This window comes from Lottia gigantea (genome assembly GCF_000327385.1).
Source record: "Lottia gigantea unplaced genomic scaffold LOTGIsca_41, whole genome shotgun sequence".
NCBI classification, from domain to species: domain Eukaryota; kingdom Metazoa; phylum Mollusca; class Gastropoda; family Lottiidae; genus Lottia; species Lottia gigantea.
Genome location: NW_008709421.1, coordinates 2,234,089 through 2,251,935, shown reverse-complemented (window position 1 = coordinate 2,251,935; position 17,847 = coordinate 2,234,089). Strand labels below are relative to the sequence as shown.

At 35.1% G+C, this 17,847-nt stretch overlaps 2 protein-coding genes across 2 annotated transcripts; one reads left to right on the top strand and one right to left on the bottom strand.

The window, feature by feature from the left end:
- Positions 1 to 3,105: 3,105 nt before the first annotated feature.
- Positions 3,106 to 3,750, bottom strand: LOTGIDRAFT_163787 (hypothetical protein; the record flags this gene model as incomplete). Its single annotated transcript, XM_009060301.1, has 1 exon — positions 3,106 to 3,750. One exon carries the CDS (start codon positions 3,748 to 3,750, stop codon positions 3,106 to 3,108), a length of 645 nt encoding a protein of 214 aa, XP_009058549.1.
- Positions 3,751 to 5,365: 1,615 nt separating this feature from the next.
- On the top strand, positions 5,366 to 9,515 carry LOTGIDRAFT_163786 (hypothetical protein; the record flags this gene model as incomplete). The annotated part of the gene is made up of 3 exons (XM_009060300.1): positions 5,366 to 5,507; positions 5,719 to 6,177; positions 9,325 to 9,515. 3 exons carry the CDS (start codon positions 5,366 to 5,368, stop codon positions 9,513 to 9,515), a joined length of 792 nt encoding a protein of 263 aa, XP_009058548.1.
- Between the last annotated feature and the right edge of the window lie 8,332 nt (positions 9,516 to 17,847).

Below are 17,847 nucleotides of genomic sequence, written 5' to 3'. Positions count from 1 at the left end.
AGAAACAGTAAATGCTTGTCTACATCTCTTATCTTCTATCAAATTCTTCATCATTCATTTTTAAAAGTCGGTTTTTTGAAGTTCATTTTGATAAAACCTACCTATGATTTGTTCTTTGTCTTGATCGATTAATTCATATGTCGGAGGTGATGTGGTGTTTACTTTATCAACGATGAATATTTCGTTCGTCCAGTATCCAACGTAACCTTTTTCGAATTTACTTTTATATTTGAAAATACGAACTCGATCTCCAACTTTAAATTTGGGTTTGATATTTAAATTCTTTATTTCATTTTCGTAGTTATGTTGCGCGTTAATTGACTTTGTAATATTTGGATTACACGAGGCTTGTGTTGGTGTGACACCTATAGATGAATGAATTTTGTTACTGTATTCGTCGACAACCTCTGGTAATATTTTAAGCTATTTTTGGGATTTCAATTCCGTGAACTTTTTGAATAATTTATTTTTTAAGAGTCCTGTTAAATCTTTCAACTACAGCTTTACCTTCATTATGCGTGCTGTAAATTTCAAATCCCAGAGATTTCATATTTTTGTTATAAAATTCACTTCCTTTATCTACCCACAGTTTTTCTGGATGACGGTTAGATTGTTTCATAATCGTTTCAAATGAGTGTTTGACTGATAATCCCGTTTTGTTTTTCAAAGGAATAACCCATACATAACTGTTAAGCAATATTTAAATCCCCTTTCGTCTGGCATATTAATTAAATCGGCTGACCATATTTCATCTTTTTCAAACACTTTTACTTTTAAAAAGTTTTTAGTTTTTCTAAATTCTTTATGAATTTCATCCGCCAATCCCATGCCTAATTTCATCTTTGCTTGTAACAGTTTAATGATTAATGCTCTTTCCATTCTCTCTTTGTTGGATTTGGAATATTTTCAAGTTCGATTATCATTTGTTTGTCTGCTTCATGTCTGAAGTTTATGTCTTTATTTCTGTATAGTATGTCGTGTTTAAGCGCAGCAGCGCTGTGGGTTTATTGTTTTCGTCTAATCGCAGATCTAACCTAGTGCCTGGACCGGTATAATTATGACCTGGAAGATGTTTTTCTCCGGGATATTTCGCCCATTGAAATCCAGGAAGAGAACCCAATGATTTTTGTATATCTCCTGAACCGAAATAAGTTTTTGGAGGGTGAGCGACAATCATTTTTATCCTATAACTTTAAATCCTTTTCCTTTCCTTTCTTCTAATCTCCTGTTTCGAAGTTCTCTTATTAGTTCTAATTCTTTCAAGTCGTTAGATTGTTTCACTGTATCGCTTATACTCTTTCCCGCTTCAGCGATTGAGCCGATGGCTTTCGCTCCGCTTGAAATGAGTGATTTGTTTTTTGAAATTATTGTTTTACCTAGAGAAAATAATGAAGAAAAGATACCGTCGCCCGAATAATCTTCGAATATGTGTTGTTCGTGTTTTAGAATTAAACTCATCCTATTTTTAAATGAGTTAATTTAGTCTGTTTTTTATCCAAAAAGAGTTATCTCCCATCTACTAAAAATGTTATGTTATTTTATATAAGGGTATTTTGAATATGCTTTTTTTGATGGAATGTAGGAAATTGATTGAAGGTGTTTTTTGGTGTATGAAATGTAGGGGGTGTAAGAATTTATGAAATGTAGGGAATATAGGTGTAAGAATTTAGGTCTTTTGCTGTAAGAATTTATGAAATGTAGGATGTTTAGGTCTTTTTTAGTGTAAGAATTTATGAAATGTAGGGAATTTAGGTCTTTATGTTATGGGAGCTTTCAATTAGGGGCGCATTTTCCCCATGAAATGAAATGGAATGGGGAATCCCCTTTTATGCGACCTAATTGAAAGCTCTAGTACTACTGCGGCAGAGGCCACAGCTGGTGGGGCGGCTGGGATAACACAAGCCAAGAAAGCAGCTGATGCTGAAAAAGCGAAAAACGTAGACATAATATGGAAATGGAAGAGATGGCACAAGGTTCAGGAGTTAAAGAATTTGGAAATCGATTTAGTGAAGAAACCAAGAAAACTGTTAAAGGGGGATTAAGTAATCTAATAGATAAAATCGACACCGGAGAAATAAAGGTCAAACATATGGGTAATGCTATATTTTTTAAAAACATACGTTCTGGAGAGGGAATCATTCTTTGAAAGTATAAGGGAGAAGGAGTGATTTTTGGAATAAAAATAAAGAATAAAAAATGGGCAAAAAATCATGATAACTCGTGTTTCTATCCCTCTGAATAGATTTACCATACAAGGAATTACCTAATAATTTCATGCAATTACTACCAACCATATTACCTTCTCGTTTATTTTTATTCTTAGATCTCTCAAAATTAAAATATAATTTCTATATGGTGGAGTTTCCATTTCTAAACCTGATTTTAGTGCCAGTTTCCTGTTTACCTTCTTTATTCGTGAAAGTGATACCATCTTTAGCTGGTATTGGTTGGAAGAACATGTTCAAACCACACTGATAAAATAGCTGTTCTAGGTCTAAAATTTTGTTTATTGAAGAGTTTTACAAATTTTTTATTTTCTCCTGGTAGAAACGGTCTAGCACTTTCTGCTTTTGGATATTCACTGTCTAAATCTGACATTGCTGAAGCGTACAAACCGTTAGCATCAAATGAAATTAGTTTATTACAGTTTATTTTTTTTAAGTTTTGAATTAACTTCTGTTTTGTTTTTTGTGCTTGCGCTGTATTCTTTGAATAAATCAATTATGTTATCACTTCTTGAATTATCACTTCGTGTTTCGCTTTGTGAAATACTTTCTGTATCACTTTGTGTTTCACTTTGTGAAATACTTTCAGTATCACTTCGTGTTTCCTTTATTACAAGGAATTTCTGATCACTTAAAAGTTAGATATTGTTCAATAAATAGTAACTTTTACAGATACTAATGATATTTCTTCTTTCGAATCAAAAATCTTATGTAGATGAAGTGTAAATTTTTTTTTACTACATCTACAAGTATATATACCACCAACTTCTATATTACTATCTCTTTCATGATGTTCAATTATTGATGAAAATATTATAAATTCTTTATCTTGTTGACTTTTGTGAATATCAATTGAGGTAAATAAATCAGGATAATATTTTCATACATTGAGTGAAAAACTAGTATTAACAAAATATAGTTTTACATATTCAAAGTCTGATGTTCTTAAAAACGTATAACTCTTTATTGTGTGTGGTTTTTGTGGAGTTGAATTTCTAATAATGTTCATCGGTGGTGAGCTTTCCGTCTTTAATATCATATCAAAATCACCTATTGAAAGAATATCGTTGTCATTGTCTGGTATTATTAACATTCTAAAGGTTTCTATATATTTTTCATTTGTTTTAATTTCATACATATGATTAGGCTTGTTGTTTTCATCATTAACTTCCAAATCTTTATTCTCAACATATTCACCATCTTTGATAAATTCGAAAATCGTACGAGCCTTCAAATAGTTAGATGGATGAGAGAAGAAGATTGAATCGATTTTAACTTTTACAGGAAAAAGAATTTCAATTAGAGATTTACCTCGGAAATTACAGTTTTCTGAATCATCAAATATATTTTTAACGTTTCCACTTATATATGAAAATACTTTTATTTTTAATATAAATCCATATCCTTCCAACTGATATGTTGTTTTACCTGTAGGAATACGCTCAGTATTTCTCACACGGAAAACTGGAAGATTGAAATAATATGATTTTTTATTTTCCTTGAGATGTTTTTCTAATGTGACCATATTTTTTTCATGTTTTAAAACTTCGTTATTAATAGTAGTTATCTGTTTTTGAATCTCGCTATCATAAATATTTTGTATCAGTTGATTAATATTGGTTAGTTCTTTTTGTAATTCTGTTTTAAATTTAGTTTCTAGCGCAGTTGATTCCTGTTGCCATTTGTCTTCACTTATACCTGGATTAATATTATCTATTAGTTGTTTAAGATCTATTTTTTGTTTTTTAATCTTATCATTTAGATATTAATGAAGCTAAAGTTTGTAATTGAGTTTTATCTACTACATTTAGAAGTTGTTGCATCTATTTCACTATTATCATTGAGTGTGGTTTCTAATTCAGTTAATTTTTCTTCACTTATACCTGGTGTAATATTATCTGTGGGGACGGTCGTAGACCAAGTGACGCACCAAACACATCATCGACGTATCAGCATAGTTAATGTAATAGTATGTGTTTTGTACCATGTAATATTGAGTACAGATTGTTTAAACACGTTCTGTATTATTACTGCTTAGAATGCGGTTATATGTTATAAAATCTATATTGGTAAACTATTTCTGGTTTTGCTATATTTGGTTTATATAATTTAGTAATTGTTGTAATTATGTTACGTTCGTTATTTTAGTTTTCTGAGATTATGTCGACTTACATCAGAGTTTTGAAATCTAGTTGATGTGCACAGAAAAGACTTGTGTCTTATTATAAACCAATTTGTGTTTAATTGTATATCAGTTAGTAAGCAATGCATTTGATTGTACTGTCTAACAAGATTGTATATCACATGGTGTAATTATTTGTTCGGTGGTTGGTTTTTAATAAGCTCGTGCATTGTTCTATTGGTTGGATCTGGATACCTGCTGGTATAAAGCTTGAATTGGCTACAGTGGCCCAGTACCCACATGTGAGATAGTTGGAGTGCGCTGCTAACTTATGTGGTTCTATTCCACAAACTGGTAACTATATTTTATTCTTTAGATCGTATGTCAATGTGACTTCTAATTGTCGAAGTAGATGAGGTAATGTTTGTCACTCATTCTAATATGTTTTGTATATGGTTTAATGTTAGTCGCGGGCTATGGATAATATTTATGGATAATATTTATGGATAATATTTAGATGTACTTTACGCCGAAGATATTGATTTGTTAAACAGAATCTATTGTCATTTCAGGGATATTTATTTTGGTCGGTGATACTTTAGCACTAGTCCTTTTTTTACTAATGGTATGATAATATAGATCTAATTAGTAATGGCGGAATCCATTGGAAGTCTCCGTATTGGTATTTAGCACATATCCACATATCCGCGACTATCCGACTTTCATGTGGTGTATTTCTTAGATGTAATGTGTGTAATAAATGTATGAAACTGTAATCTGTAATTCCATCCTTCGACCCAAATACGTGGCGAGTCCCAGATTCCATCTTAGCTGCGACAATGGAGCCCCCAGGGAGGAGGATGGTTTGATACAAATGTGGTGTGTACGCCTGTTCGTTTTTTTGTGTTGTGTTCGAGGAAGATGATATATTTTTCTTGGTTCCGGTATCAATAATTTAATTGAGATGCTATGGTATAGAAGATTAAGGTGACTGACTGAGAGTGTAGGAGCAACGACGATGACTGAAATTATGGATAAGATTATGGAAGATGATATTGTTGGTGTTTGCGACACTTTGGTTCAAATGGGTATATTTTCAAAAGATGTGCATACTGCAGATGGTGTAACGTCTTGGATGAGCGAGACATTAAAAGCTCAAGGTAAGTGGCCAAATAAGTCGGAAGAAACTGAAACGGAAGACCTAGAAATCAGATTCCAAAACTATCGATATTTTACGATGAGTCTGGAAAAGGAGAGGTAAGTTATGATCTGTGGAAATATGAAGGTGACCATTAAAGGAATATTAGCTAAACTAAAAAGCGTGTTCGGTATTTGTGAAGAATCAGAATCATTGATTGCTAATTTCTATAGTGCTCGACAGAAAGAGGCTGAATCTGTCACTTCTTGGGCATGTAGAGTCGAAGATTTGTTCGCCAACTGAAAGTGAGCATTCGAATTCCTATGAAGCTGGCAATGCAATCCGTAGAGTATTTTGGCATGGATTATTACCTCATTTTAAGGATGTATCTTCGCATAAATACGATCAACCTACAACTTTCGATGAGCTAAGAGTTCGATTTAAATACTCTGGTCGTTCATATGACTCAGAGTTAAAGGAACTTAAGAGCATAGTGAAGATGTTGTCTACTCAAATGGGTGAATTGAAGGAGACTGTATCTCAGTTTGTTCAACCTGTCCAATCATCTTCCGATAGCACATCTCGAAGGGAAGGAAATAGAAGGTTTGGAACGTCTACGAATTTTCGTAATAGTTATCACACAGGACCAGTGTGTTGGAGATGTGGTAAACCTGGGCATTTACAGATGAATTGTAGGTCACCAACACAGCATAGCAATTGGTCGGAAAACGATCAAAGCCTTGGGTCACGGGAAGCGTCACCGGTCAACTTGTTAACGTTGAAGATCAGCAAATTGTTGATAAGGTAGAAGAGTTTGATGTCCTTGGTAAAGTAGAAATTGACCCCAGTGATTTGACAACCGATGAAATAGATAAAGGTAATGAACTTTTATTGAGTTTTAGTGATATATTTGCAAGAAATGATTTGGATTTAGGTCATACTTCGCGAGTTAAGCATAGGATTGAACTCATGGATGAGCGGCCGTTAAAACAACGTTCTAGACGAGTACCCCCAGCAATGTTCAACGAAGTGAAAGAGCATTTAAAACAGTTGATGGCATGTGGAGTAATTCGTCATTCACATAGTCCGTGGACGTCTAACGTTGTCTTGTGTAGGAGGAAAAATGGTAAGCTTCGTATGTGTACTGATTTTCGTCAATTGAATGATAGGACAATTAAAGATTCATATGCTCTGCCTCGAATTGATGAGGTATTGGATTATTTAGCAGGAAAAGCTTTCAACAGTAAGTTAGACATGAAATCTGGTTATTACCGCGGAGAGTTATTAGAGGAACACAAGGAACGTAAAGCGTTCACTGTTGGTTCGTTAGGTTTCTACGAATATAATAGACTTCCTTTTGGATTATGTAATTCTCCAGCTACCTTTCAAAGGCTGATGGAAAATTGTGTCGTGTATATCGATGATTTGATTATTTTTGCAGATACATACGAACACTTGGAACGACTTAAACTCGTTTTACAAAGACTTCGTGAATGTAATTTAAAATTAGCTGCATATAAGTGTAGTTTCTTCAAGAGAAGAGTTGAGAATGAAAGGTATTGAGCTTGATACTTCTAAGATAGAATCGATTAGTAATTGACCTCGTCCTACCAATGCACAGGAGGTGAGGAAGTTCTTAGGCTTTGCTGGCTATTACCGCAGGTTTGTCAAAGATTTCTCAAAAATAGCCAAACCCTTGTCCATATTAATGCCTTCACCTGTTGGTAAGAATAAATCCAGAACTACTCATGAGTGGAAGTGGGGTGTTGAGCAGGATAATTCATTTAAGGAAATAAAGAATCGACTATGTTCCTTTCCAATTTTGAGCAGTTGTGATTATAATTTGCCGTTTGTTCTTCATGTTGATGCTTGCCAAAATGGTCTTGGAGCGATCTTGTATCAGAAACAAGATGGTCAGCTTAAGGTAATCGCTTACGCGAGCAGGAGTTTAAATAAGGCAGAACAGAATTATTCGGCTCATAAACTTGAGTTTTCATGTTTGAAATGGTCCGTGACCGAAAAGTTTCATGATTATTTATACGGGAATAAATTTGTTGTATATACGGATAACAATCCGTTAATCTATGTATTGTCGTCTGCTAAATTGGATGCCTAATCAGTTTATGATTTTGAGTTAAAGTTTAAGCCAGGTAAAACCAATATTGTTGCAGATTTGTTATCAAGATTACCAAGTAATGCTGAATGCTTACACATAACTGCAGATAGTGTTCCTGATATTTGTGTTGGTTTGAATGGCATGGGACCACGTGAATGGAGAAAAGAACAAACCAAAGATGATGTTATCTTGTCTTTGATACAGTATATAAGGTCTGATATTAAACCTGTTAAGGAAGCTGTTACTAATGAATTTTTAGCTTTGAAACGGCAGGTAGATCGGTTAAAACTTCGACAATGTGTTTTATACAGATGTGTTCTCATTGATGGTCGTCCAATAGGGCAGTTGGTCTTGCCTCATTATAGAAAGGTTGCATTTACATCATTACATGATGATATGGGACACATGGGTCGTGACAGAACCATAGCATTGATGCGTGATAGATTTATTGAGAGAGATGGATCAAATCCTGTGATAGATGCTTACGTCGAAAATCACCATTGAATATCAGCGTTCCACTAGTAAATATACAGACTACATTCCCTCTGGAAGTGGTAGCTATGGACTTTCTTACACTAGAACCATCTAAAGGTAATTAGCAGTATATTTTAGTCATAACTGATCTGTTTACAAAATATGCTGTAGCAGTACCAACGAGAAACATGACGGCACATACTACTGCAGATGCATTCTTTAATAATTTTGTAGTTCATTATGGTCTTCCTGCTAGGATACATTCGGATCAAGGTGCAAATTTTGAAAGTAGTATAATTAAGGAATTGTGTGGTTTAACTGGAATAGCAAAATCCAGAGCGACGCCATATCACCCGATGGGTAATGGACAATGTGAGCGTATGAATCGCACATGATATGTTGGGAACGCTTTCCGTTGATAAAAAGATCAATTGGAATTCTCAAGTGGCACCGTTGATTCATGCTTATAATTGCACAAAGCATGAGACAACTGGATTTTTGCCGTATTAATTAATGTTTGGGCGTCATCCAAGGTGAGCAGTTGACCTTGCATTTGGGTTAAAAACTGACGAATCGTTTATGCCTATATTAAAGTTTTAAAGGAACGATTAAAGAAATCTTATGAGTTGGCAAAGAGAAACAGAAGAGAAATTATGATCAAAAGGTTCGAGGTGCCAAACTGGAAATTGGTGATTCCATATTGGTCCGGTTGTTTAAACACGTTCTATATTATTACTGCTTAGTATGCGGTTATATGTTATAAAATCTATATTGGTAAACTATTTCTGGTTTTGCTATCTTTGGTTTATATAATTGAGTAATTGTTGTAATTATGTTACGTTCGTTATTTTAGTTTTCTGAGATTATATCGACTTACATCATAGTTTTGAAATTTAGTTCACAGAAAAGACTTGTGTCTAATTATAAACCAATTTGTATTTAATTGTATATCAGTTAGTAAGCAAAGCATTTGATTGTACTGTCTAACAAGGTTGTATATCACATGAGAGAGAGTTGGAGTGCGCTGCTAACTTCTGTGGTCCTATTCCACAAACTGGTAACTATATTTTATTCTTTAGATCGTATGTTAATGTGACTTCTAATTGTCGAAGTAGATGAGGTAATGTTTGTCACTCATTCTAATATGTTTTGTATATGATTTAATGTTAGTCGCGGGCTATGGATAATATTTAGATGTACTTTACGCCGAAGATATTGATTTGTTAAACAGAATCTATTGTCATTTCAGGGATATTTATTTTGGTCGGTGATACTTTAGCACTAGTCCTTACCACACCTTTTTTTACTAATGGTATAGATCTAATTAGTAAAGGCGGAATGCATTGGAAGCCTCCGTATTGGTATTTAGCACATATCCAACGACTATCCGACTTTCATGTGGTGTATTTCTTAGATGTAATGTGTGTAATAAATGTATGAAACTGTAATCTGTAATTCGATCCTTCGACCCAAATACGTGGCGAGTGCCCTTTTGCGCGTAGCTGCGACATTAATGTTAAGGCCTATTATGTGTACTTATTAAACACATGTCAACTCAATAAGTATCGACGTAGCAACGAAAGGAGTACCACCAAAGGGTCATTTTAAAGGTATCGACGTAACAACGAACATAGTACCACCAAAGGGTCATTCCAGCATATTAGGAAGTTTCAGCATACATAAACCATCATTTACTAATAAACAAGTATCCACATAATTACATAGTTCCCTAAGGAATACACATTCAATGGTTGAACATAAGTTGAATGTCTTAACTTGAACTGAATGTCCTTACTTGGATTGAATGGTTTTGCTACAAAATATAAAAATAACAATCTTAAGACACAACTCACAAATATAAGAATCCACAGGCATTCGTGGCAAAATAAAGAATCTGAACTAACATTTACCAATTTGCAAAATGTCAACACTAATAGACAGTCTTAACTTCTGGCAACAATATACACATGGTAACATAATGAAATTGTAACCTTATATTAAATTAATAGTTCTTACAGAGGACTTAGACTTCAGAAATTCAAGCAATGCACGTGGTAATGAAACGGATGCCTTTGGACTACTGTCAGTAAAATTGAAAATTCCTTTGAAGTACATTTGAGAGCAAATTCTCAATAATTAAACATGATATCCAACAGAAAATGTCTACAGAACATAATTAAATAATTCCTTATTAGAATATACATAAATAAATTGAAAACTTACAACTTGTGAGGAACTATGGTCGAAAATAAAAATATCAAAAAGTTTAGTCTAACTTCCTAAGATGGCGGCAAGAAAAGCTAGCTCAAGGCCGTGTGCATAATTTGACCTGTGATCTGCGGCCTATCTACAATAGAACCTTAGAAATCAGGCCATATATAAACAAGTAATTTGTAAGACACAAAAATGCAATTAAACAAAAGAAAATGACGATTCTGCCGTAACATTATCTATTAATTGTTTAAGATCTATTTTCTGCTTTGTAGCCTTATCATTTAAATTAGATATTAATGATTTTAAATTTTGTAATTGAGTTTTATCTACTACATTTAGAGGTTGTTGTTTAATAGCATCTATTTCACTATTATCATTGAGTTTGGTTCTAATTCAGTTAATTGCTCTTCACTTATACCTGGTATCTATTAACTGTTTCTATTTTTTCTTTTGTAACCTTATCTAAATTAGATATTAATGAACTTTGTAACTGAGTTTTATCTACTAGATTGTCTAATTGTTGTTGAATAGCGACTATTTCACTAATACCATTGAGTTTGGTTTCTAATGCGGCTATTTCATCTCCATTCATACCTGGAATAATATTATCTATTAGTTTATTTTTTGCTTTGCTATCTTATCATCTAATTTAGATATTGATGATTTAAAATTTGTAATTGTGGTGCTTTGTTAACGAAATGAGTAGACTACCCAAAATAAAATCAAGGGAGATAAAGCTAGTTTTAATAAGCAATGAAATTGGTCTGGTGAATTTGGAGTGATTAGGTTCCTCTCTCCTCTCCTTCATCGCCATTAAAACTTCCAAAAACTAAACTTGTCTCTCTTCAGGTACATATTACATATAAATCTATTTTAATTCATAAGAATTTTGGGCACATTTATGTGTGCGAAAGCACCAGGAATCTAAGTATAACCTTGATGTATGTTCTCAAATGCTATAAAAGTCGTGAATGTCTATTTTATTAGCGAGTACCGCTCGTTTAATGGCGGGAACTTTCTAGTAACATGGGCGCAAGGTCATGTGTTCTAGGCCTAATAGACATTTGAAACATGTTGTATCCTAAATTGGTTATACTTGGTTCATGATGTTTTAATTAAGGGATTATGTATTCTAAATCTTTGAGAACTTGTTAGTCGAGATAAAGTCTCAACTTTTATAGTTGTGTGCAACTATTAAGTTATGAACAATAATAAGGTTGTATGTAGTCCTTTACATTTTGCTAACATGAAACCTCTGTATGTAATGAAGCGTAGGAATCTCTCTCTCTCTTTTCGTCGCCATTAAAACTTACAAAAACTATACTTGTCTCTCTTCAGACTCCAGGCTCCAGTCAGTTAGTCTCCTGTCGTCAGTTGCAATCGTGCACACCTTGAGTCGAGTGTTGTATTGAACAATCGAGTGCTGTATTGAACAATCGAATGCTGTATTGAACAATCGAGTGCTGTATTGAACAGTTGGGTGCTGTATTGAACAGCTGAGTGCTGTATAGAACATTTCAAATATTCTATACATCAAAACGAAATTAAAAGTGTTACCATTAAATTAGCAAGGTGTGGGTAACATTTTCTGGGGGCTTGTCCGGGATAAATCTGAAAAGATAAAAAACATTTATTGATCACGATGTCAGACAGTGAAGGGGAAGTAGAGGCTGGAGTTGGAGAAGACAATGCTGAAGTAGTTGCTGAAGTGGGAGCAGACAACAACAATGGTGGTAATAATCAACCAAATACTGGTATTCAAAAGGAATTCCGAGGAAAAATTAACTTCAGATAGTTTAAAATTGCAGGAACAATAGGTGAAATCTGTAGGCAAATTTAAGGTGCCAGTGAGAAAGGTTATACAGAAAATGAGATAATTGATGGTATTCTGAAGGCCATACCACCGAAAAACCATTTAAAGTCTTACCTTGAGGGTAAACAAGATTTATGTAAGCCAACCACAAGCAACATTCTGAAAGCTTTTTACAAAGAAAAATCTCCAACAGAACTGTACCAAACATTAACAGGTTTAACCCAACAGCCAAAAGAAAGTTCCATGTCCTTTGTGCTGAAGTCGTTAGATTTGAAACAAAGAAATTTAAATGACACTACTGAAGTTGCGTATAATCCAGAACTAGTACATAAAATTTGCATGAAATCCATTGTAAGCGGCATGGTTAATGACAATATAAGACGTGATTTACATAACATTATTGACCTTAATTTGGCAGAAGAAGAATTTCTAATCAACTTGTCGATAATCGAGGAAGACGAACGCTGTTCAAAAAGCAAAGTCAAAGGTGCTGTGACAGCAGTTAATGTGCTGCTTGTGCCTCCATCCGACGAGAGAACGGTAGAAAGGAAATCTATTAACAAAACTACGAAACAGGGACAAATTCTTGACGAGCTCAGGTTTCAGCTCTTACTGAACTTGTAACAAAGTTCACCCAGAAACCAGGTACTGGTAGGGGTTGCAAGGTTTGTAGGGAAAGGGCGGGGAGGGGGGGGGGGGGGTGCGTATAACTGTCGTCATTGTTGTGTATGTGGTCGTGATGTACACAGACGGCAAAATTGTCCAGAGCGCTCTAAGGCTGGACAAAAAAACTAGATTTTGCTACTACAGATCGGGCTGTTGTTAAGACCCCTGTTTGTTTAAATTGTCATGTTGTATTGCCAGATGAAAATTTTACTAAATATTGTAATAGTTGTTTTGATAATTTGAAACCAGAAACTTTAAATAGAATCACACAAATAGAGCAAGTATCGAATGATAATTTATTAGAGTGTCTGTCAAAATTTAGAAATAGAGCAGTTTCGCTTGTGGGCAAGAGATGTATTGTCAAGTGTTTTATCAATGGCTCTAAATGTAGTGTTCTATGGGATTCTGGTGCTCAAATTTCAATCTTTAATAAGGATTTTGTTAGTAGAAATTTAATATTAAAGTTTTACCTTTAAGCTCTCTAATTAATCATAACTTTACTGTTCTAACAGCCAGTGGTGAGCCTATGCCTTTTCAGGATGGATCGAATGTCGGTTTAAGCTAAGGTAGGAACATCATGAACTGATGGTACCTGTTATTGTCACTGATGTGGAAATGGATCCAGCAAAAATAGGCTACAATGTCCTCGAACGTTATCTGAGGATGAACGAAGTGATTGTCTAAGAGCTATGGGTATCTTTGGTGACAACGTATTGAAACTCAGCAAATTGATCATCGATGAAGATATTGTACCTGTCAAATCTAGTAACAAAAACGTTCTTATCAAGAAAAATTCCAGGTTTGTCTTAAATTGTAAAGCTCGACCGAACAGAAATGGCAAGATGATTTTTGTTCCGTATTCAGATGAAAGTATTCCATATGGACTTTTATTTAGAGAAGCTATAGTGAATGTTAAATCTGAATCCAGTCAAAATTTTAGAATTTTAGTCGAGAACATTTCGGAGAAAGACATTGTGTTACCTAGACGCACTAGAGTTGGTGATTTAGAGATTTTTCAGCCTGTGATTGCTTTACCGTGCCCAAGTGAGGCTGTGGATACAAATAAACACTGTGAAAATCAACCATCGGTGTCAAATCTTTCAGAAGCTGATTGTTTAGATAATAAAACTGAATTGTGGGATCCGCCTTTAGATCTAGAAGAGAGTGATCTGACACCGGAACAGAAAATTAAAGTTCGACAGCTACTTCGACAGGAGTCATCCGTGTTTTCAAAATCTCACGATGATGAATTTGGTTGTGCGAAAGATTTGAAGATGGATTTTAAGTTGAAGGATGATACACCTGTACAGATAAGTTATATTTCGTTCACTAAACCTCTGTATGGTGAAGTTAAAGATTACTTACTTTAATAATTTAATAAATCAGGGATGGATTTCAAGTCTGACTTACCCTATTCATCACCAATGGTATGCGTACGAAAAAAAGACTCTAGTTTGAGAATATGTTGTGATTTTAGGGCTCTGAACGCAAAGTCATTAGACAATCGATCACCTATCCCTAAAATTCAAGACGCTTTGGATGGACTCAGTATTCAGTCTTTTGGATCAAGGAAAAGCATATCATCAGGGGTTCATGAGTGAAGAATCCAGACCATATACAGCTTTCGTCACACCCTGGGGAATCGTATTCCATTTGGCTTGTCAGGTGCGCCTGTAACGTTCCACCGTTTTATGGACGATTTTCGGAGGGATTGCGTGATAATATGTGTATGCCCTACCTAGATGATGTGTTGTTGCATAGCAACTCATTTGACTCTCATTTACAACATATGAAAATGGTGTTCAAAAGATTGAGAGAAAACGGACTGAAACTCAAACCTCGAAAATGTGAACTCTTCAAGAAGAAAATTCGTTACTTGGGTCATCTGGTTTCTGCAGAGGGATACACCAGGGATCCAGCTGATACTGCTGCTGTTATTGCATTGAAGGGGAGACAACCTAAAACAGTTGGTGATGTAAGCAAAATCATGGGATGTAATGGTTACTATAGAAGGTATTTAGCTGATTTTTCAAGACGAGCCAAATGTTTGTATGAATTGCTGCAGAGTCAAGAAGCAACCCTACCAAATAAAACTGGAAAACATGGAAAGGGTGAAAGGAAGTCGGAAAAAGGAGCACCGAAATCTAAGAAGGGACAGTTGACATCGGGATGTAAAATTACCTGGACTAGTAAACATCAGGAATGTCTAAATGGTTTGATTGATGATCTTGTTTCACCTCCTGGCTTCACCAAGCAGTTTATTCTACATGTGGATGCATGTAATGATGGACTATGAGCCATTTTGTACCAAAAGAATGGAATTATAATTTATATTCTGGTAAACTAGAGTTCCTTGCACTAAAGTGGGCTATCACTGATCGCTTTAGAGACTATTATGCTCCTGAATTTGAAGTATATAGCGACAATAATCCTCTCACATACATCTTAACTTCTGGTAAGCCTGATGCTACACGAATGAGATGGGTATCGGAATTGGCTGATTTCCGCTTCAAGATTTTCTACAAGCGTGGTACGGAAAATGCTGCGGCTGATGGGCTAAGTCGAATGCCTTAAGTTGAATATAAGATGTTATACTGAATAGTTGACACCAGACTTTGTACAAGCATCTGTTAATGGGTTGAAGTTTGCTACCACTAATGTATTAGGGGTGGTGTCTGCCTTAACGAGTACCGAATGCAGTGATATGTTAGCTGATGAAGGGCTTCGGGTAATAAATCCTATACCAAAATGTGAGAATGTAGAAACCCAGAAACAAGATCCTGATTATTTCTCTCCTGAAGGAATGGAAACGACTGAAGTTTGATGAGGATGATGTTCTGGTAAGAGAAGTCAAAGATGTCTCTGGATCCGTTTGTCGGGGACAAATTGTTGTACCTAAATGTTACAGATCATTAATTTTTGAAGAATTACACTGCAAATCATCTTGGATCTGAGCGAGTGGTGGATTTGGCTAGACAGAGATTCTTCTGGTGGAAGATGACTCACGATATTGAAGATTTCATAACCCGAAGATGCACCTGTGTGAAAGATAAGAAACCAGCTAGACAGGAGAGGGCACCTTTAAAATCAATTTCTACATCAGCTCCATTCGAATTAATATCAATTGACTTCCTGCATTTAGAAGAAAGTAAAGGTGGCAATATATTCTAGTTTTCGGGGAAGGGAAGGTTTGATTCTCCCAAATGTACAGGCCTAGGGTGGAGCAGACACTTTATTTAGAAATTAGGATTAAGGGTCTTGATATTGGGTTTTCTTCTGTTCTTATTCTGATCTGAAATTAGAAAAAATAACTCGCCCGATGGGCGAGAAGTATAGTATCTGTTATGTACTGATTGTTTTTAGTTTACTATGAACAATATTATCATTTAAGTTCTTATTTTTTGAATATGCAACTATCATTTTCTGCTTATAGACATGGGGGAATCTCTCTTGAAAGCTCTTATAGTGGGCATGAACTATCTTGCTTGCTCGATTGCTGGTTGTATTAAACGGGACAACAAAGGGTGCTATGCCTACATTATGATGAATATTTAGTCCTATAGGTCTTGCTGTATTCAATGTCTCAATCCAATGGGCCTCCCTAGATTGACGGAATTTGGTAGTTTCATCTTCGGGCAAGTCAATTTCTATACGCTCAATTGGGATTAGGGTGAGATCGTCTATTGAATGGTCGTCGAGGTTGAAATGATTAGAAACAGGCTTGTCTTTCTTTAATTTGATGTCTGACCTATGAGCATTAAAGCGAGTTCGTAAATTATTCTTAGTTTCTCCTACATATTGTTTGGGGCATTTCTTGCCTGAAATTAAATATATTACATTCGAATGTTCACATGTTAGATGTTCCTGGATCGGGTACCTTTTATTCGTAGAGTTGCTTACAAAATAATGAGTTTCTGATATAAAGGGACATGTTTTGCATCTACTGGACAAACATGGAGCACTTCTTAAACCTGGAGGTACTTCGGCATAAAGTCTGTTTTTAGCTGCTATCTGTGCTAAGGCGGAATTTTTTATGTTTCGTAAAAATCGTTTAGAGTACCCACGCTCTTTCAGTTTTGAGAAAACAATCGTACAGGCTTGGTTGAAATCAGAAGATCTTGTACAAATTCGATGAAATCGTAAAACTTGTGACTTAATTATACCAGAAAAGGTATGTTTTGGGTGAAAGGAGCTCTTGTGCAAGAGTTGATGAGTATCAGTTTCTTTGAAATACACTTTAATATCCAGTTTATTTGTTTCTGCTATTGAATCTCCCTTAAAGACTGTGGTATCGAGAAAGTCTATGCTTTTGTCACTCACGTTTGCGGTTAGTTTGATAGAAGGACGGTGGTTGTTGAGAATTTCAAAGAATTCCCAAAACTGTTCGATAGAATAAGTCCAAACCATAAAAATGTCATCCAAAAAGCGTCCGTAAAAAAGTGGGTCAAATGGACAGAGGGGCAACACCTCACGTTCCCACTCTGCCATGAAAAGGTTTGCGTACGAAGGGGCGAATCGTTTGCCCATTGCTGTCCCTGAAATTTGTAAATATGTTTTACCATTAAATGTGAAATCGTTTCGACTAAGACAAATCTCTAAAAGCTGTAGAATTGCATCGTCGGGTTTGTTTGGATCTGGGTTTCTATTAAAAGCTTTACGAACTGTCGTTAAACCAGTAGTGTTATCGATATTGGTATACATAGAAGAAACGTCGATAGAAATTAAAATAGCATTAGAGGGAACTCGAAGATTTTTTATTTTATTGACAAAATCGGTTGTGTCTTTAAGGTAGGCGCGATGTTGGCATGCTAGAGGTAGTAAGAAATGATCAATGTATTCTGACACTGCATATGACTCACTACCACAGTCAGATATAATCGGGCGGCCTTTAGGGATTTTATTCGAGATAAACCACTCCTTGGTTGGATTCTTATGGATTTTAGGCAAAGTGTACAAATGTCTCTCGCGACAATCAGGTTTGGCAGACAGATAGTCATATTGTTTCTGTTTGAGATAACTAGTTTTGACTAAATCGGCAAGAATATTATTAATCATGTTAGCAGTTTCTTTGAAAATTGG